Genomic DNA, 21,194 nt, shown 5'->3' with positions numbered 1-21,194 from the left:
TTTCGACAAAAAAAAAATCAATAAAATTTTACCCATGTTTTATCTTAGGTCAACTGGGTCATTGGTCAACTCGGGTTTTTAAACGAGTCAAGTTAAATCAATTCTTCATCTATTTTTCTTTAAACTGAATTGGTCTAGACCTTAGGTTAACCTGGTCTAAGCCCTAGGTCAGCTAGATCCTGTCTACTATCTACCAAACACAAAATAAAACAAATGATTTAGTCCAATCCAAACCATACTAAACACAAGTTAATGCAATTATTTATCTAGTCTTATCCAGTTCAATCAATATTGTCCAATATATCAAACACTTCTTTACAGTAGTTCCAATTAGGGATGAACAAAAAAACTAACCAACTGATTAAATCGAAAAACTGACAAGAAATTAACAAAAAAAAAACCAAGAAAAAATCATAATGAACCAATTAGAAAAATAAAAAAAATTCAATGCAGTTCGGTTTTGGTTTCAAAAGTGTGAAACCAATGGAACTAAACTGAACCAGTTCAGCCATAATTAAACCCTACAATAAAAGGCACACATGTATAAAAAGTTATCTTTCTTTCCTCACAAACTCTAAACCAAATCTAGCCATCCCTCTCTCTCCTGCTCTTTCCTCTTCCTCCACCGATACATCTCCTCAACCAGAAATTTGGCCAACCTGATTAGTATTTTCTCATACTTGAATTGATTCCTTACCCGATAACCAAAACAATTTTACATGTCATGTTTTATTACTAGTTTTTTTATGTTTCAAATTGTAGACCTATCTCTTACAAATATTGTTGGTATTCTCGGGTCCAGATTCACATTGACGTTCCTAATCGTGATTTTCTAGGTGAAATGAAGATGGATATTTTACAAGGGCATCATTTAACAACCACTTCAAGTTTTATGAAGATTATTTCATAGACATGTTAATTTTTCCTTTTGTCTAGGAGGATTTATTCTTGAAACAGTAATATCTTGAATCGCGTGATATGTTCTTTTAATTGCCTTTTTTAGATTCGGGATTCTATTCCATTTCTTTGGTCTTAGGCAACAACAAACAAAAGGCTTTTGTATTCGTTAGCATTTTAAACTTAATTTTCTAAAACCTAGATTGAACTTCTGCATAATCTGCACCATTGTCTTTGAAATACGCAACAGTGTTGGTTTGCAAATTAAGCTAAAAGAATCATAAAAGCTTTAAAAGCCCATCAAAAGCCCCTAAAAATCCCAAAAAAACCCAAAAAACAAATCACAGAAACCCAAATAAATTTATAGAGGTTTTTCTAGTTTTTCATATCAATTAACCGAACAAAATAAGATGAACCAGTTTTGGTTTTAAATTTCCAAAAAAGAAAATCAGTTAAGCAAAAACCAAACCAAAAATACTTGCCCCTACTTCTAGTTGTGAACAAGATTCGAAGTCTGATTTGCTGATAAAGGTAATGACCCAATGCATGATCCTATGAATTCTGCAGATGTATTTATTTTTATTTCTACTTTGCTGGAGATTGTTCTTAAATTCTCAAATGGTTCACAATGAATAGAATAATTACTGTAAGTGATTAATGTTATTTATAGAATGCTTAGTTCAATTGACGCGGTGACATGGAGGGTTGCTCTTTTTGGCAACCCGGGAAAGGCTGCTTCTAAGGGCGTTTTGCATGGAACTGACAGGTGGCTCTTCTCATATTGGCCACCCTACCGACAGGGTTTCTGAACTCTGTCACGAGAACAGGCTTCATATGGCTTGGGGCATGGGCCTTTGGCTGGTCTTGGTGGAATCCTTTTCTTTAGTGGGGCATGGATCGTTGACATTTCAAGCCACCACTATATGTATAATTTCCTAATACTTATAAATAAATAAAAAAACACACTTTATTTATATTTCCATTCCATTTTTCCTACTCATCCTAATTACCCAAACAGGCCCTCCTTTGACAAGCTTAGCTGGTGAGAGAGATGAGAAAAATAAGACATTACACAGGCAGCCTATTGTGGAAGCATCAAGGAAAACAGACCTGCTTTGAGATGCAACTACAACTTGTCAGCTGTGGCGTGAATGCATATAAGAAAACACACACGGGCAGTTACTAGCTTGATGGCCCTGCATGACAAAAGAAAACAAAATACTTAGCTGCATAACATGATACAATATTGAGAAAAGATTATCACTAATCACTGTATTGTTTCATCTACCTAAATTTGTTATCATGATTGCCAAATTCCTTTTTATTTTCCCTTTCGCAGACAACCTGCAGTCTTGGGTGGGGGTGTTTTTTCTGCATGGAGCATGCATAGCATAGTTTGAACTGTACTATTCTACAGGGACCTTAAGAATCAAGCTGCATCAAGCCAGGTGTAAATGCATTACGCACCTGATGTTCTAGAAGCCGAAACTCCTTTCCTCTGGCCTTTGTTTTCATCTCTTGAAAGTTTCAATGACCTCAACTTGGATGATGACCTAATCGAATGTATCAAAGGAGCCTCTTCCTCTTCCTCCTCGTCCTGCTTCTCTTCTTCATCATGAGCATCTTCTCGATCTGATCCACTAATTGAATCCTCTTCTTCACTTGAACTTTCCTCATCAAACAATCTCTTTCCCTCTATATTACGCCGCTTCCTTGGACGACCACTGCGTCTCCTCTCTTTCTCATCTGCAATGTTCTCTTGTTATTAGCACCAGAGCACATTTGCAACATGAAATAAATAAACAAAAGCAGTGATTTGATTAATCTCAACACAGACCCAAGGTGCTTTAAACCACCCTCGTGTAGAGTTCTCACTCATGTAACATGCAATTCAATGAAGGAGGACAGCATTTAATTAACGAGGTGACTTCCATGCTAAATACAATCAATTTCAAAGAGCAGCTAATGGAAGTGCATACATATTAAGCTGTTGTCGTAAGAGAAGAAAACCACCAATAAAAAAACCAAAGAAAAACTACAAGAATATAGTAAGATACAAAATTAAACAACAAACTAAAGAAAATGAAAACATCAGAAGTAGAAGGGCTGACACAAACAAGATACTGTCCCCTCATCCATCATAACATCCAAAAACTTGCTTGGCAAAATTAATTATTCTTAGTTTACAGATCTTAACAAAGTGTGAAACCTAGATCTTGAAAATTATCTTGCACCACACAAAGATTTCCATTATTCCAAGGCAATCAATGACTCAATGGCACAAAAATGTCAACTTGTACCACTTCCAATGTCACCATCTTACTCAATGCACTATGGCACCAGCATACACGCAGCCCTTCCATTTCCAATCAAAAGGCTTGAAACTAGAGGAAACATAGCTGTCCATATCACAATTGTTTAAATTATGACCCAGTTTATAAGATCCTCCAATCTTACAGTCTCATAGATGGAATTATCTGAATCACATAAAGAGTGGCTATTTTGGTGGAAGCACCATTTTGATTGCTGTAGTTTTTGTAGCATCATTACCATATGATGATTCCACCAATTCAACATTTGAAAGGCAGAAAAATGAAACAGGCCATATCTTGTGAAACCCAAACAAGCCCATGTAATTGCTCAACAAACTAAGACAAAGGGTCCATTCAAGATGAATTATAAAAGAAACACCATATAAGGAACTGTGAAATTAAGCCTGCAACCCAGATGAATACTGAAAGGGCATGCTTAAAAAAAAAAGAAGAGCATAATAGGTTGGGGCGTATTTTTTTCATCATTGGCTCCAAATTTTCCTTCTCACTTTAACATTCCCCAATCCCCATATCTTAATTTCTACTTGTTTTTTATTTTTCTTGATTTTCTTCAAAGCACGATCATGAGTGTATATTTTCTCTGAAAACAAGAGTTGTTGGCTGTCTTTTGATTGTTGAATAAACTAAGTGTACTTTTTTCTTGCCTCCTAATTTATTATCTTTCAAAAAAAATTTCTTATTCTTTCTGGGACATTAACTGGGACAAAACAATTGCTTCTGCTGAATGTTTTTCCAATTGAATCAGGTTCTCTTTTTCATATTTCTGTTTTCTTGTAGAGAGAGAGAGAGAGAGAGAGCAGAAGAAGAACAAGAACATTAGAATGATTAACATGAACATGCAAAGGCACATCAAGGCCGGTGTCGTCCTCATAAACCCCCACCCATATCGCCATTCAATATTTCTTGTCCCACTACTGGCCAAACTACATATTCAAGCAATTTCACCTTCTTAAAGACAAAGGGAATAGGGAATAATTTATGTCACAACAAAATCATTCCCATAGAAGATCCAGACCCTTTTTTTATATCCTACAATAAAAAGGTTCATTCTCTGAAATGTAGTTGGAAAAAAAAGTGTAACATTGTATTTTCTTTGTTTAGAGTCACCTATTTTGAGTACACAAAAAGCATTTGAAACTTACTAAATAAAATGATTTGAGGAAAAAATCAACGGAAAATAAATGAAAGCACACTAATTTATGCTAGAGAGAGCATTTATGTAAAGTAAAGAGTAGCAATACCTAGCAAACCTTCATTCTTCACATACTTCTCTCGTAAACTGTCAACAAACATGTGGTAAGGGCGCCAGCCACTGGGATCTTCATCGGTGTTTACATTCTCTGTCCGGCTTTGGACATCCTTTAGACTAATTGTAAAACATGTTAGGGCCAGTTTGTTTCCATCCATAAAACAGCAGGACTGACTTCAGTAAAAGGTGGGGAAATAAAGGAGGGAGAAGTAGTTGGAAAGAAGAAACTCAAACCATGCTTAAACTATGACCAAATAGATTACTTTTGGAAGGGAGAGAAGAGGGGGAACCCATTTAGATTCTAATGAAAAATGCCACTAGATGATAATATAAAAGACAATATCTCTTACATTTCCAGGATGTCAATCACGGGAAGCTTGGGCACAAAGTGAACCACGGCACCTTCCAGAAAAGAGAGCTGTTTTGGAGCATCTAAGAAAGCATATTCAATACCATCCCTGACAATTTTTAGAATATCAGATTTATGCTTGTTCCGAGCAGCACCGATGAATGTCCCAGAAAGTCTAGTAGCAAGATCCTTGCACTCTAGAAAAGATTTGCTAGTGAAAGATTTGTCATCACTTTTGGAAAGATCCACTAGATGCCGATCATAAGCCTAGTCAAATTAAAAATGGCAAATAATATAAGCATCAACATCTTCGCATGCATGCATACCCACACACACACAAGACTTCTTTTGATACAAGATATCAAAGGACTACAGTTTTCTGTGGATTATCCTTAAGTTGTTAAACATCAGAGTTCTGCATGAGCACAACCTTTGGAGAAAAATATCAAAACCTTCAACATGGTAGAAATTCATGAAATTACCTGAATTATGTGAACTAATCATAGTATGGTAATGTAAAAAAAAAAAAAAAACATAAGCACAACTAACCAGATATTTAAAAGGTGAAACCAAGAATAAAATAAAAGAGAATATAGAAAGAATCAAGGTGCTGCTCAGGGCATAAAGTCAGACTCCGTACAAGAAAGCATATGTAAAGAAGATGGAAGAGAATAACCAAAGAAATCATTTTTCATTAACAAAATTAAAGGTATTCATAAATCTGCATCTAAGACCCAATGTGTTTTCCTGTCTCCTACAACACAAGCCATCATACCCTTTTCAATGCTTCTATGAAAATGTTTGGAAAATCATCATTTTTCTTTATGACAGTGATTAGATGCTTGACTATCTCTGCAACACTTGTTCCATGCATCCCAAAGTGAGAAATGATCTCCGGAGTAAGATATTCCTGCATTACAAATACAAGATCCAGTTAGCAAACTACAAAATACAGGTTGCAAAATTTTTTGATGTTTGTATCACTCAAACAGCAAGCAAATTACAGCCATTGCCTGTGAGATATTTCAACAACCCTGTTCATCACAAGATAAAAGAGTAATGATTATCTTTACAGTTTAGTAGTATGCACACCTTGGGAACTGCATTGCTAACTACCAACTTTGCTGAAGCTATCATAACTGCATCTCTGTTTGTCTCCTCAATGTACTCTTTCTTTGTGTCTTCATCTTCTGTCTCATCTGTAAGACAAATATTGGAGATAAATAACAGGGGAAGAACAAATATGAAGTGAGTATCCAACATGAAAATATGCATGGATCTGCTATTCAAGCATCGATGTTGATTTTAAGGTAAGCAATCCATTTCCCTAGATCAAGATTGAGAAGAATTGCCTCCTGAAGGTGCCATTTACAGGGTTACAAATCAGCAAGGGCATGTAAGAATTGAGTCACCTGAAATATTTAACTGTTGTTCACAAAGTTTCCAGAACCTTTGTAGAACAGATGTATCTGGACAATATCCTAGATGTTCGAGCTTTGTTGAAGAAAAATTTGCCTTTCTAAACAAACACCATGCTTCTGCAAGTATAATACAAACCTGGGCACAGCATAATTTTCATCAACTGGAAGTTAAGGCATTCCAAAAGGATGCAATATATATTTCCAACAGGTCAAAAATAAGCATTTGGTTAGACTCATGTTGGAGAAAATTAATTAACTTACTCTACAAGCTAGCTGATTTCCACATTTGCTCCCTTCCTTGTCTTCAGAAGGGGTACCAAGAAAAAACTCAAGTTCCTCAAACAAGGAATTGCGTTTCGACAGTAGAGAGGTTAAGGATGCTTCAGAGACAGTTTCACTATTTACAATAGACTGCAGTGTCCAGGCTACATGTAAATACATATTGAGAAGAAGAAAACTGACAACCTGGATAAGCAGGAGAAATTATTAGTTACAAGGAAGATTATGAAAAATGCAAATAATATAATATGTTATTCAACAGACCTCATCATCCACACTTCTAAAACTGTGGAGAACCTTAACAATATCCTCGTATAAGCTCTCAATAGGTACAGACCATGACAACTGAAGCTCATATAACCTTTTCAAATTCACAAGCAGAGAATATTCATCACCATCCTGCAAATTTGAGCATGTTACATCTCATCCATTTTAGCATCATCAAGAAAGCAAAAAAAAAAACAAAATTAGAAGTTTACTGCTGCTTCTTTCATTGCAGACTTAAGCTTATCATTAAGTTCATCTTCAAGATTCTTCAATTTATTTAGAGCATAATCTTTCAGCTCGCCTTGACTCTCAGTGGAACAGAACTTAATAGCCTTCACACAAGATCTCAGCGCTTCCTTGTCACCATGTTTTAAAAAAGCCTGTTTCATGAGCTGAAGGACATTTTTGAAATTCTGAAACACAAGACAATCAGTAGTTACTATCTAACCATCATCCTAACAGTATCAAAGAACTTACATATGGAAAAAAATGCTTTCACTCACATTCTCCTGCCTCTTTAAGGAATAAAGCCCTAGGTTCATATGAACAATGATCTCAACCAATGATGGAACTTTTGCTTTGTCAGCCATAAATTTGCGGAGAAGTAATGGGTAGTTCTTCATCATTGCAATTGTTATGTCTCGTCTATTGTTTTCAAATATTTCCTGACATTTAAAGCAAACTCTACATTAAGGTTGGCATAAACTGTGGAAGTAATACAGATATCATGTTACTCGAAAGGACATCAACATGCAACAGAAAAAGAAGCTAGTAAAACCAGGAAATGAATACAAGATATTGAAACATAAATACTGCACTGAATTATTACAAGTTGGCTTGTTCAATATTTTAAATCTCATAACTGAATTTCTTTTTGCACAAGTGGTCATTCAACTTTAACTGAAACTAAAATTTCAGAATTTTGAGAATTGGTTGCAAGAACAAAACTATTCATCAACTGAATTTAGAGTTAACAGAGATGTTTGATGCATAAACAATCACTTAAAATTGACACAATTTTGAATACACGAAGTTATAAAACCAGAAAATTACGCACTTTCTGAGCTTTATTGTAATATTGCTTTCGAGTATCCGAAGCTGGAACAATCCTCTCTCCTACAGCCTTTCTGACAGATGCAGAAAGAAGTCTAACCAAATTCGTTGCATCATCATCGGTAAGCTCAATTAGTGGATTCTCATCCAGGAGCATGGAAATAATACACTTCCAATCCTGCAAAAGAAAAATGAATTGCCATCTTATTAAGCAAATGGAATTGTACATTCATAAAACAAATAGTAGCATAATGTTTCTTACTCATTGTCAGTAAAGTGCTCAAGCTTTATAAATGAACAAATTTTTCCTTGCAAAAAATTGTCTGAGAAAAAGCTCCATTATCTAGAAACTTATCAAATGCAGAATAGAATAATAATAAATTTTGGGCAGTATGAGTCATTAAGAGGTGAGCCCAAGCCCAAGCCTTTCCACAGGTTAGGTGACCCCACCCTGACCCTCCTCCTTTCCTCATACACGAGTTGAATGCTATATTTCAATAAGTAGTAACAGCATACCTTCATTGCTTTCATGTATTCCCAAACATCATCAATAACATAGATGCTGAGAATTGGTTCTGCTGAAAACTCCCTCAAAATTTGCAACATTCTGCTAAGATGAACCTCAGAAGAGCCACTGTCACTGCCTGGAAAAAAATCATTATGACTTATGCTGGTTCATGGAATTTTGACAAAGATCATATCAGAGTACAAATAAGAGACAAAACCTCTTGAACTAGATTGGGGGCTATTAAATTTTTGTGCAATTAAGTGATCATACACCAATTCTCCTATGGCACGCCTGACTTCTGCTGGATCGTCAATAAGTAAATCATATAACGGACCCAAGTCATCATCAGGTAAAAGCTGATGCCTGTAAGACACACAAGCAAAAATTTCCAGTATATGGACCATTAGTATAGATTTCAAACATATTAAAGATGTGTTTCTACATGAGCATGTGTGTGGAGGAAAGTCGGCAGACAGATACCTGAGTAATTGTTTTACGAGTCCTATGGCACAAACAGCTACACTAACATCACTGTCATCAGCAAGTTCGATCATCCGGTTGGAAAATCTTTCAGTAAATAGTCCGAGAGTGGGCACGTTATCATCCGCATCATAAAGTTTTTGCAATGCATGAACAGATGCTTTTCTGACACCTGCATTCTTCAGGTGACAAGATACAAAAGGAAGTAAATCATGTCTGTTCAGCACATTATCAGGAGACACTAAATCAAGCCACTTAGATTTCTTACTTTATCATTAAGTGTCCATCCAAGATACTTTAAGTATAAATCCTGCAAGAAAAGTGATGGATATGACAAAACCCATACACCAAGAGACTCAATGCATGATGTTCGAATATTAGGATCAATATCCCGGTACCGATGCACGAATAACCTTCAAAAAGAAAAGAACAAGAAAAGTCAGAAGGCTATTTCAATAAAAATGTCAATATCATCAATGAAACAGGAAATTGATTGATTCTTTTCCTTCACTCGTAGTAAAACCTACCCAGAAAATATTTTGCGCATCATTTCCTCTAGTACAAGTATCTTATCATGAGTTTCTGATAACCTTTTATTAAGGGACTCCAAACGAGGTCCTTCTGTTCGTTTCTTATTTTCAGCATTTAACTGTCTCTGAGTAGTTTCTCGTTGTGCACCAAGCGCTTTAGCTACCGTTATGAATGAAGTGACAAGTTGAAGCCCCATCAAGGATGCAACTTGACGGTAAACTCTTGGTGGAGTGCTGATTAGTGTCAACACAAAAGAAAATGTAACCAAATTTCATGAATTAAACCACAATTTTGACCTCATAAAAAAAGTACTAACCATGATAATGCTATTATATAGTCCATGCATTTGTCAAACAACATCTTATCAAAAAGTGGCCCATCTTGGCATTCAGTGATCAAACTATCCCAGAATGAGAGGAGGTTGTCTTTAAAGTTTTTGAAGTCCTTCCGTTTTGAACCCTGATAATCTTCAACCTCACCCTACAGTTTCACATGAGGATTTTTCACATAAATAAGCAAGCACTCTACCATGTGATCCCAGTGCAGAACTTAGAAAAGCCCCATTGAGCATTTTTCACATAAGGATTCTAGGAGAGGTTTGAAACTTTAAAAGAACAAGCATAATGAAACAATAAACATATTAAAAGAAATGGTGTAGCATACATTTCTAGCAAGATTGACAAGAGCAACTACAACATCGTCAACATCAGTCTCATCCAGCAACTCCTTCTTGATACGATATTTGGCTCCACATGCCTGAACAATTGCACAATTTTTATCAGTCACAAAGTTAGGAAGAGAGATGCAGCACTGAAATTGAAGTTCATAGACATCATTAAGCTTCTTAAAGGATCTAGTTTTGATTCAATCTTATGCTCTCAATAAGATACTTGCACATTTCCATCCGTATTCCTTGAACTCCTTCATTCTATGTTCTACAGATGAAGAAATTTCAAAAACTTCCATGGTTACCTCAAACAGCGTGGTCAAGAGTTCAACCGTTGCTTGTTTTGGATCCTTCTCGTATCGCTCAACCCAAAGCTTCACCACCTGAGGAATTTGCATCTCATTGCCTTTGATAACATCTACGGCAGAATAATATTCATGAACTTATAAAAAACATATGTCCTCCATAAAAAGACGAAACTCTTAGCAGAAAACATCTAATATTGTTGAAAAAGGCATTACAGCAAACCGAAATCACTCCCGGTCCATAATTACCACAACTAAACAAAATCAGGAGTCAATAAATTACCGATCAAGCTTTGATCGGGATTGAGCACGGGTGGGGAAGTGGCATCCTTAGCAGCACGGTTACGCTTAGATTTTGGGCGAACCTCTTCGAAATCATCCCCGCGCTCCTCCACCTCCTCATTCGCATCGCTCGTTCTCTCCTCGGTCTCGGTCTTGGACCTCTTCCTCTTCTGTTTAAGGAAATTACTTTAAAAATAGTGCCCAAAACTAGCAGATGGTAGTGCAGATCGGGAGAATTGAAACTTACAGAGCGGTTTCGGGAAGTTTCCGGGTGGTCGTCCATGACCTAGCTAGGATTTGTGTTTGAAAATGTAGTAAGAAATTTTGAAAATTATACTGTACAGAGAGAAAGAGAATGACCGTGTCTGTGTGTTGTGATTTTGCTTGCCCTAAAGTTTTTTGTTTTTCCAGGGAGGAATGGAAAATTTCTCCCGCCAAATGAAATTACTCCGCCTTCTTTTTTATGGCGTCCGCGATATTAGCTGTGTCCCGTTGTGGCTTTTGTGTGCCCGCGCAATGAATCATATGCCCTTTAATGTAATAGTGAGCACTAAGCAGGAGTTTTTGATACATAGCATGTTTTTCACTTATGTTTTTTACTTTAAAATATAATATTATGATGGTGATTGTATTTTAAAATATATTAAAATAATATTTTTATTTTTTAAAATTTTATTTTTAATATTAACATGTTAAAATAATTTGAAAACACTAAAAAAATTTAATTTAAAATAAATAAAAAAAATTTAAAAAGCACTTTCAAAATATAAAATCAAACAAGCTCAGAAAATATATTTGTTTTTCTGGCAGCTGCTACGTATCAGACAAATCACATAAATCAAGTGTTTGGTTACTATTTCAATAACATTTTTAAAGTGTGGGACTTGAATGGTTCAAACAAGAGTTTATAAGAAGTACAATAGTTTTGTTTTTGCATCTTAGCTGTTCATCTTTCTCCACCGACAACTTTTTCTAAAGAAAAGAGAAAATAATCGTTATTATTATAACTAATCAAAATACCCTCATCATCTTCCCGAACAGCCTCCTCTTCTTTTGTAACCTTAAGGGATTTATGATATATACCTTATTGTTTAGCTTTTGTAGTGTGAGATTGAAATCCTGAGGGCACACCTCTGTTTATTCTCTCTTAACGATAATCTTTACCAAAAAAATGAGTGAGCAAACTTTTAAAGAGCAGAAACCACCCTCATCCTCTTCCATATACCCTAAAAATCCTGATTGCAAAAACTGTTGTTTTCACAATTCCATAATAGTACTCTTGAACGATCCATGTCTTCCCTATTGCCATTGTTGAAAATTTTTCTCTGAAATCCATGTTATGCCATTAAATCAACTGTGAATAGTATTCTATTACCACTTAAGATGGGAAAAAAGTGAAACACAATCTAATATGCAATTAAGCCCTGAAGAACAGCATCTGAATCCATCAAACAATAATCTCCCAAAGAGATGCTATAAATTTATTAGTGGAAATTAACTCATTTTGTCCTTGTGTGTTTATTTATAAGCTATAAAAACTAATTGGAATGAAGGTGGATGTCCAAATATACAGCTACCCTATATCCTATTCCATCAGGTCTTTTATTTTTTATTTTTTACTTTTTACTGTAAGCCATATCAGGCTATCTAAAACAACCATAATAGGCTATCCAATCATTGTGTTGAAGATTAGAACTAAGAATTTGATTGGAGTCTCTTTCACAACATTCTTCAATCTTTGGTTTAAGACACTTGTGCAACATTTATGAGAACCTTCTGTTTGCTCTCCTGCTCAAGCACAGTCATTTATAGTTGGTCAGTCTGTTTCCTTTCCTTTCATGATGGACCTTTGAATTTATATAGGCAGCTAATTTGGTTGGGATTGATAGCCTTGGCATGGATGTTAGAATTTTCTGTGGGGTGGAAGCACGAACTCATCGATTCCCCTTCAAAGTCCGGGTAAGTAATCTAATGCACAGTTGAGATATGTAGAACAACAGATAATGCCTTATCCAGGCTAATCAGGTAATAGATTTCCAGATGGTAGTCACTGGAAAACCAATTTTATTTCAAGTTGTATATGTTCATGTTTAATGCATATCCATAACTTTTGAATTTGGTCCATAAAGTACAACAGTTCTTTTGTGATAGCATAATAGTAACTCATGTTTCATTCCAAAGATGTCCCTCGATATTAGTCTTATTCTCTCTTTGAAAATTTCTAATCACTTGATACTTTTTGTGAAGTGTCCACCACTCTCCCCTGACCTTTGAGCACTTCTTTAGAATTCATTATAATGGTACGATCCTCTGCCCTCTGATTTAAGATTGTTTCTCCACATGTGAGTTCTTTTATATGAGAGGCACTGAAAATGTAACTGGTTGAAGAAATGGAAGTTTCATGTATCAAGGGGAATGTGTGCTTGTATTCAAGTGCATTTGTTGCAACTTTTTTAGTTATGCAGGAAAACTTGTACTCAATAACTTCACAAGCAAGAAACATTTAAGTTTTATTGGTGCCTTTGGAATTAATAGAGGCATCCATTGTTCTTGAAATTGAGCGACACGCTCTTTGGCGGGTCTTGACACAAAGTATCCAGGATAAAAGGTTACGCTTTTGTTGATTTTTTGTCTATATATAATTTGCAGGCTACCTGTGAAGTTGCTGCACAAAAGCAGAGGCATCAGCTGTTGTTCCCTCGGTCTCGCCACGAAGATGAGCTTGGGGACTCCAAGTCATAGTTCTCTTCATGTAACTAATCTTAATGAGGGCTTTATTCATAAAATAAAGTGCAGGCTTAGTTCTCTTTTTTCCCCTTTGTTTTTAAACCAAGTGGAGATTTGTCAGCAACAGGTTGTGCTAACATATTTGTACATTATTTCAATAAAGGACCAGAAGGAGCTATCATGTTCCTCCAATATTGTTAACGTGGCTGAATTTCTTTATGCCCCGCACTCCAATCCAGCATTCTTTCAGATTCACTAACAGTCAAGTTTCTATATGTTTGAATGCGTGCGTGCATGGTGCATTAAGGTTAAGTTTTCAACGTTCTCAAGAAAAAGGAAAGGCAGGTTTTCAAGCTCGGGGAAAATCTAGGGGCGGGGAGGAAGGAGCGGTTGTGAAAATCTTTGGCTTTGCACTTGCGATCTTACTGTTTAAGCTTTTAGCCACTTCTGGTGAAACCAGGAAGCAAATCTGGAGAAAACGGTACGCTTATCTTACTACTGTGCAGTTGCCCACCAAAGTAGTTTTTCAATTTTTTAACACAAACCATTTGTCAAGCTGGTGAAACAAACCCTAACACGTTATAAATATTAAGAAAGGTTAAAAATATACTTAAATTAAATGACTGGTGATCACAAAGTGTAATACAACATAAAATGAAGAACTGCAATTATGCATAAAAAAAAACTTAGAAGCTGTAAATTGATTATTGATTGTCCCCCTCCTTTTCTGCTACCCAACACCCCAACTTAGCTGACATCTACAGTATTTTGGAGCAGCAGTGAGACAAGTGCCCTTTCTCATCCTGAAAGCAGATCCGAAGTCGTGATTTCTTGCCCCTGCAACTTTTCCTATGTTCTCATTTTCATTTCTTCCTCTGAGGCCTAACTATGATTTCTTCCCCCATACATCTTTTCCCACATTCGTGTTCTCAATGTCTTGCCCATCTCAAATGCCGGTGCTAGCAAGATCACGCTTGCTACTATCCCCGGTTTTTGAGCTCCCAAGTATAGTTTTTTGACTGCGGTTTCCAGAACAAGCCTCCTCATCAAAATGTTTACTGCTACACTCAGCGTCTTCATCAACAACATAAGCACAGTGTTGATCCTCTTCCTTTTCACCCCTGCATAAAGAACATAAGAGTTGGGCACGTGTAATATGGTTGGCTTACACAAGGGAGAAAGTGACCTCATCATATTACCAAGGGATGAGATGAAGAACACGTGAGAAGAGTTATATTAATTTTTTTTTTTTCATTATCGCACACCAGAGTGAAATTTCAGTGACATCAGATATTTTTTAACTGCATGCCAGCAAGCCATTTTCCAAAACCAAGCTGTCCATGAAAGGATGGTGATTGGTGAAGCATTTCAATACTAGTTTTATTACATTATTAAAAGAGCAGCAGCATTCGTCGGTTTTGTTCCTTTGGACAGTGACTGATTTCAAGCAGCAAACCCAACTTCCAAAATCGACTGTGCAATATAGACTGTGTTCCATGGCGATTCCACAATTGTGAAAACATATATTTTTGACGCTACTCGACTTTCACAAAAACTCTTTCTTCTCCCTGTACTGAATAAGTGACCCTAAACTTCATCATTCACAGCAATTTCTATTTCAAAAGAGCACAACTTGGCTGACACTCATTTGCAAAGACTCGAATAAAAACGGTAGTTTAACCCAAAAGCCTAGAGCAAGATGAAGTGGCAATAAGAATACAGCCAGAAAATCCCAAAAAAAAAAAACCAAAGAAAGAAAGAGAAACAAATGAAGAAAACTAAAGATTCTACTGGAATTGTGCATTAGTCTATCCTCAGCACTAGGATCACAAAAAGTAACTTGCAGCGAGGGGCCAAGAAAGGTAAAATGAATAGAGCATGCTCAACATGACAGAAATGGGAATAGCCTAGCCATTAAAACACCATCAGGTCCATTTCATGTAGCCTTAACTAAGCGAAGCTTGTGTACAAACTTAGCATGGCTAAATATTACTCTGTTTTGAACCTTGCATCAAAGTCAGGCAGACCTACTTCATCCAAAATATTTTCCGTGATCTAACCTTTGGAATCATAACAGAGTTGGGATATGTAACGACATACAGTTTATTCAACCCAAACTTCAACTCATTTGCTAGTTAGTGCACCTGATAAAGGAGCTTAGGTAAACATCATAGCCCAGAGAGATTTTTTAATGTTCATATGAATTTATCACCTGCAACAGAGAGAAAGATTAACAAAAAAAATAAAATTGCATACCCCGAATAAACGACCAGCCCAACAGCAACAGCAGCGAAGGCCAAAAAGTACATCCAATCAACCTGAAGAGTATTGACATCAGAGGGAAAATTCCAAGTGTAAAGATTTGAGCATGCATAAAACTTGGATTCTCATATCCATACAATGTTATTAGTTAACAAACCTTCTCATGGTAAGCAAAGATGCGAATCATGACAGCCCACATGTCTGATGTCAGCAAAGACAAGTTGAGCATTGTGGAACCACTAATCTGTAAATAGCAGGAGTCAGAATATTAAGGTGAGCACATGCACGCACTAGTATAAATCATCCATGGGGTCAGCCTAATTAATACTTGTCCTCGAGTGTTGAATAAAACTCTGTTTGGAATATCAGACTGAACTACGCATTTGTCCAAAAGTTACAATTGCAGGTATAAAAAGTTAAAATTTACAATAAATGATACCAGCCCCTCCTGGGCTCGTGAAAAACATGTAAAAAAGACAAGAACTCTCTGAAGTTAAGACATAAGATGAAGGTGATGGCAGCTTGACAGTCAAGAATAAATTTTACGTTGAAAATTGGAAACAATGAGGCTAGCAGTAGCAACACCACAAGGTCCTTGACAGCAAAAGAGTGCAGGTTTAAATAAAAACAGAAGCACAACTGATACATATGGATTAGCTCCTCTCATGCTAGCACCAAACTGTCATAGATTATGTACGTTGAAACCGTATTCATGCCCTATTAATGGTTGGCTTGGCACCATCTCACAAAGTGACAAAATGAAAACACTCTATTAATTTAGAACGTAATTAAAGACTGATAGAAAGGTTCCAAGTTAATCATTGGTAGTGTATATGTGGGATATGAACAGATTTCAATTAATATAACAAGTGTTTTAGGTGCTAAGAAGATTTTAATCTGTTACCTATAAGCTATAAAATTTGAAAAAGAAATTCAATTCGAAGAGGTAGCTCACAATCAACCATCATCTTTCAAACTCCAATTTGAAGTTCTTCATTCCAATGTCTGGCCATGTTCTTACAAACTTTTAGTTAGTCTTAAGGTAACTCACATCCATACCTTAAGCAGGATCGGGACTAATGAGTAGAACAGGAACATTGCCACTGCAAATCCAAAGAACGGAAGAGCCTGAAACCAAAACCATAAAGCAAACAAATGAAATTAAACTCTAAGCATGAATAAATTTCAAAACTTCTATATGTAATAAATTCATGCGTTAAATTTAAAGCAAATCAATTATCCCATTGACACTGACAGGATATTTAAACCCCACCTTCATTTTCATATCTTTCTCTTGAATTTTTTTGGTCTGAGCCATTTTACTGATGTGTTCGAATTGATTTTGGTTAAGCATCATCTAACACCAGGAGTAAATTACAAAGACATCTATACAGAACTATTAAACCATCAGTTACCAAGCTATCATTCTATTGTGATTGGCGAGTTAAGAGAACAAGAATAAAAGCAAAAATAAATGCAAGATATAAATGCTTTGGAAGAAGAGAATAGACAAGAAACATACTGCCCCAGCTGACCAGTGAATAGATTTAACTTCGTTGCGCTCCAGAATACTTCTGTTGTTATCACTAAGGAAAAAAAATTGGAAGAAAAAAGCAACAATTTACCAACTTGAACCGCACAATCAACTTAATCAAACAATCACAAGTTTTGGATATCATGAAGTTTTAAAGTCGATCACTTAAGAAACAACTAAAAATTTTATACAGAATAAAATAAGGTAACTCATCAGTAGAAAAGCTGATGTTCCTCATAGCTATCAAAATGAGTCATTAAATTAAGGATACATTTGAATGGCACTGATTATGGCACCAAAAAAGCCCAGAAACGACATAAGCTCAACTCTATCAGCATTTTTCACAAGAAACTCCTGCATAACAGATAGAAATAAAATTTGGATAAATCATTTTATTTACTGTGCAAATATAACAAATTTATATCATTGAAACATATATTACTTTAAAGCCCCCTTGAAAGAATGAATAAAAACTTAAGACTTTAAATAATTCAATAGAAGAATTATTTGCAATTCATAAATAAGAAACCATCCAATCAATATCTGGAGAACCAACTCCAAACCTAAACCTCAAATAAAAAAAAATCAAGCTGTATGAGGATAGAAAGAGCGAATTAAGCTAGCTTTCACTCCCTGTCTCTGTGTTTTTTCCTTTTGTTTTTGGTTGCCTTGTTTATATGTAAAAGTTTTGCAGCAAATATCAAGAAGAGGGTAACAGCTATTTACCTTGCCTCCCAAGGTCAAACTAAAAACCAAAAATAAAAGCAAAAATTGGATTAAGATCATCATTGTACACACTATAATCAACTAGAATGCAGTAACACTTTTGTGAAAAAGTAAGCTCATGAGAGAACAACAGCCAAATGGAAGCAGCGTTGAGGATCAGAGAACATGAACCAATATTCAGCAAGACAAAATTATAGCATGCAACTTGGCTTACCTCACTGACATTACTGATAGCATACAGCGTTGCACCAGCAATAACAAGAGCATCTCCTTTACGAGGGTTGCTCCCTCCTACAAGAAAAGGCCCACTTATTAAGAGATGATCATTCAATACTACGAGACAAAACTTTAACGGAAATGGATATGAAATATTATACACTATAACATGGCTACAGTTGCATCTTGAATCTTAAAGTTTAAAGTAGAGACAGTATCTCCAGCACTGGAGAATTTAGGCATACAAGGTAATTGATAATACCAACCTTGCCTGGTTTACAAGCAAGTGAAACAATCAAGACACCAACATAACATACTATTTTCAAGGACGGCTATAAGGAAATGGAAAAATTCCCTCCAAAAGATATATTATGATTTACCATTGAGTATAAATGATGGCCTAAGGTTATGGAACAAACAACAACCAAACACTAAAGAAAAATGAATGAAGGAGGCAGGACAAAATTATGGTAAAGTGAATGAAACAGCATATGTTTACCTGATTGATCACCAGCATGAACATCTGAAAAAACAATCATAACAAGTCCTGCAACACAAACTACTACTCCAGCTATTTTCTTGAATCTGTACTTCGTGCTCAAGAAAAACCATGTAAGAACCATAACACAAGGGATTGACCAACAGTCCAGCAGCATGACACTTGTGATCGATGTGTACTGATAGGCCTTCACCACTGCTCATGAATGAGGATAAGATCAATTATCATAAATATGAATCACTTTAACAGTCATAATTCTCAGTTCACACTTTAATAATGAAAGGATTAGGTAGCATTTCTTTTTGAAAAAAATACAATGCAAGTGCCAGTAAGGTCAGTGACATCAAGGTAGAATAACTTGTTCTCATTTATCAATTCACTAATTCTTTTAAGAGTTGTTTCAACCATATAGCAGAACAGATTATCAGCAGCAGATGCAACTCTATACTGCTGAGAATGTGCGAGAAGCAACCAGCTTCATGATTGACCACACCACAAGGAGCAAAATGTCTATTTAAAGTACTTAATGCAATTTCATAGAATCACAACGAGATGCTAATCAGAGAGAATGAAGGGGGCTTCAGTGAAAAGACCACCGATACCAAATTGATTATTTGCTTTATAATCAAGAGATATGCAATTTCCTAGCAGGAAGTTTAGATCTTTAGGATTCTCTAATCTGTAGATACTAAAAATACAAGATTGGTTAAAAAAGATTGAAAGCAAATGAAAAAAAAGCTGTTAGTACAAATGTTTAGATTAAAAGTTAACGGTAGTGCAGAAAATACAAGACCTAAATACCTAGTCAGTACCGCCACTAAAGTAATATACTCACCAAGAAAATTGGCTTCTACATCCACCAATGAAAGAATCGCATAGTAGTACCATTTTGCCTGCACAGATTCCAAAAGGAGATGCAACAACATAAACATCTCAGATTAAAATTAAAATGAAGGAAAAAAAAAAGGAAAACAATGAAAAAGATAATTGAAAAAAATGTTTCAGCCCAAATTCTTCACTATCAACTCAAATTGGTTTATATTGCATCTGCATCAATATTCTACTATGAGAATTATTTCATCAGGAACTCTCCTATCACCTCAGAAAATGACCAAGCGGAATTTCTTTCAGTTTTTCATGTCCCAAATTCTTCACTATCAACTCAAATTGGTTTATATTGCATCTGCATCAATATTCTACTCTGAGGAATTATTTCATCAGGAACTCTCCTATTTTTTCATGTCCTTACTTTCTTACACCCATCCACTGCATCCCCGCAGCTTAATGACGGACATCCAATGAATAAATTCTTTTATAATCAATCACTTCCGAACAACACAAAACTCCAATTATTGAAGCAAATTCAGCAAATGAGTTCACTTTTAAATTACATACTGATAACTAACCAATTGCTTGTAGTCAATAATGGGGGCGGGGGGGTTGTTAAAGAATTGGATTTAAAGGTGAAACAAAGAAAATCACCTTAAGTGCTTGCTTCCGGTAAAGCATAATACTTCCATAAACAATGGCCAAGAAAACGTAGTTGAGAAAAGACTGAGAAGTCGGTGCATTAATTCCTGAATTGAAATGGCAAATTTATACAGGGAATCGAGTTAGAATACTACTGTATCAAAAACACAAAAAAATAAATAAATGAAATTTTGCTATCTAACAACAACACAGCTAGCTAATCAGAGAGGGGGGGGGGAATTCTGAGCAAGTAAAGATATAAAAATAAAATCTTATAAGCTAAAGAAAGAAGAAACAGGAGTTGCACCTCTTCTAGCAAGTTCAGAGGATGAAAATCCAGTAGAAGTAACAAGGAGAGAGAGAAACTGTCCCAACCCAAGAGCAACCAATGTTTTCGTTGTACAAAACTCCTTAAAGCTCAGCATTCTCTCTCTCTTAATATCTCTGTTAAACACAAACACATACCAATCTACAAAGAATTTCCAAAAACCCAGTTGTGTAGTTCAAGAATAAACAAAACCCAACTTTGTAATGTCTTAAAGGGATTGAGTTGGCAAAAGAATATGAACCCACTTCAGGTTTAGTCTTTTTGATGACGGAAATGACAGAAAAAAAGGGTTGATGGTTGATGATGATATTGATAGATACAGAGTGAGTGACAACCACCAACTTGACAGTGAAGGTGGAAAAGGAAAGGTTGTTGTCTACATGCAATTTGATTCCAACAAAAACAGAATCAAGATCAACCAACGGCTGTTTGGAGTTCCCCGATTCTATGCTGAACTTGACTCCAGCCGTTGAAGCTTGGAGAGAGAAGGAGAGGGAGGGAGACGAGAGGTCCGGCAATTTTTATGGCCAACTTTCTTCTTCTATTCTTGGCCGTACTTAGTTGCCCGCGCTGCCGGTCATATAAATTTTTTAATATAAAAAAATATATAGATATTACTCATATGTTTTGTACTATGAAAAAAAAAAGTTGTATAAAAATTGATTTGATATTTGATAAATTTAAAATAATCTAAAAATTCATTATAATATAGTTTAATACAAAAAATTAAGATGACATGTTAAAAAATATTAAGGTGAAAATATATTAAATTGATTCGGGTTAATCTGTTAAATTCACTATTCGAATCATG

At 35.6% G+C, this 21,194-nt stretch overlaps 2 protein-coding genes across 5 annotated transcripts; both read right to left on the bottom strand.

The window, feature by feature from the left end:
- Positions 1 to 1,846: 1,846 nt before the first annotated feature.
- Positions 1,847 to 11,103, bottom strand: LOC133681631 (sister-chromatid cohesion protein 3-like). 3 transcript variants are annotated; one of them, XM_062104722.1, is made up of 23 exons: positions 10,869 to 11,103; positions 10,623 to 10,791; positions 10,340 to 10,452; positions 10,031 to 10,123; positions 9,684 to 9,847; positions 9,364 to 9,600; positions 9,105 to 9,249; positions 8,837 to 9,015; positions 8,574 to 8,719; positions 8,365 to 8,492; positions 7,853 to 8,026; positions 7,299 to 7,460; positions 7,008 to 7,208; positions 6,793 to 6,927; positions 6,511 to 6,714; positions 6,241 to 6,385; positions 5,921 to 6,027; positions 5,604 to 5,738; positions 4,830 to 5,095; positions 4,472 to 4,596; positions 2,365 to 2,643; positions 2,186 to 2,268; positions 1,847 to 2,093 (listed from the first exon to the last, which is right to left on the bottom strand). In XM_062104722.1, the coding sequence occupies exons 1-22, from the start codon at positions 10,902 to 10,904 to the stop codon at positions 2,219 to 2,221; spliced, it is 3,393 nt and encodes a 1,130-aa protein (XP_061960706.1). In that variant the 5' UTR covers positions 10,905 to 11,103; the 3' UTR covers positions 1,847 to 2,093; positions 2,186 to 2,218. The 3 variants fall into 3 exon arrangements, 2 of the variants coding, with proteins under 2 accessions (XP_061960706.1, XP_061960707.1); XM_062104723.1 differs by lacking the exon at positions 2,186 to 2,268; XR_009836543.1 differs by lacking the exons at positions 1,847 to 2,093; positions 2,186 to 2,268 and having other exon boundaries at positions 2,483 to 2,643; positions 4,472 to 4,589.
- A 2,831-nt stretch (positions 11,104 to 13,934) lies between these two features.
- LOC133681808 (uncharacterized) lies at positions 13,935 to 20,929 on the bottom strand. 2 transcript variants are annotated; one of them, XM_062104958.1, is made up of 11 exons: positions 20,363 to 20,929; positions 20,068 to 20,162; positions 19,421 to 19,478; positions 18,586 to 18,780; positions 18,085 to 18,161; positions 17,416 to 17,498; positions 17,133 to 17,196; positions 16,670 to 16,738; positions 15,768 to 15,854; positions 15,605 to 15,666; positions 13,935 to 14,469 (listed from the first exon to the last, which is right to left on the bottom strand). In XM_062104958.1, the coding sequence occupies exons 1-11, from the start codon at positions 20,478 to 20,480 to the stop codon at positions 14,295 to 14,297; spliced, it is 1,083 nt and encodes a 360-aa protein (XP_061960942.1). In that variant the 5' UTR covers positions 20,481 to 20,929; the 3' UTR covers positions 13,935 to 14,294. The 2 variants fall into 2 exon arrangements, with proteins under 2 accessions (XP_061960942.1, XP_061960943.1); XM_062104959.1 differs by having other exon boundaries at positions 17,133 to 17,184.
- Positions 20,930 to 21,194: the final 265 nt, after the last annotated feature.

The sequence above is a fragment of the Populus nigra genome, chromosome 2 (genome assembly GCF_951802175.1).
Source record: "Populus nigra chromosome 2, ddPopNigr1.1, whole genome shotgun sequence".
Taxonomy (NCBI): domain Eukaryota; kingdom Viridiplantae; phylum Streptophyta; class Magnoliopsida; order Malpighiales; family Salicaceae; genus Populus; species Populus nigra.
The sequence above is the reverse complement of the archived record's forward strand: the minus strand, read 5'-3'. Positions and strand labels throughout refer to the sequence as shown.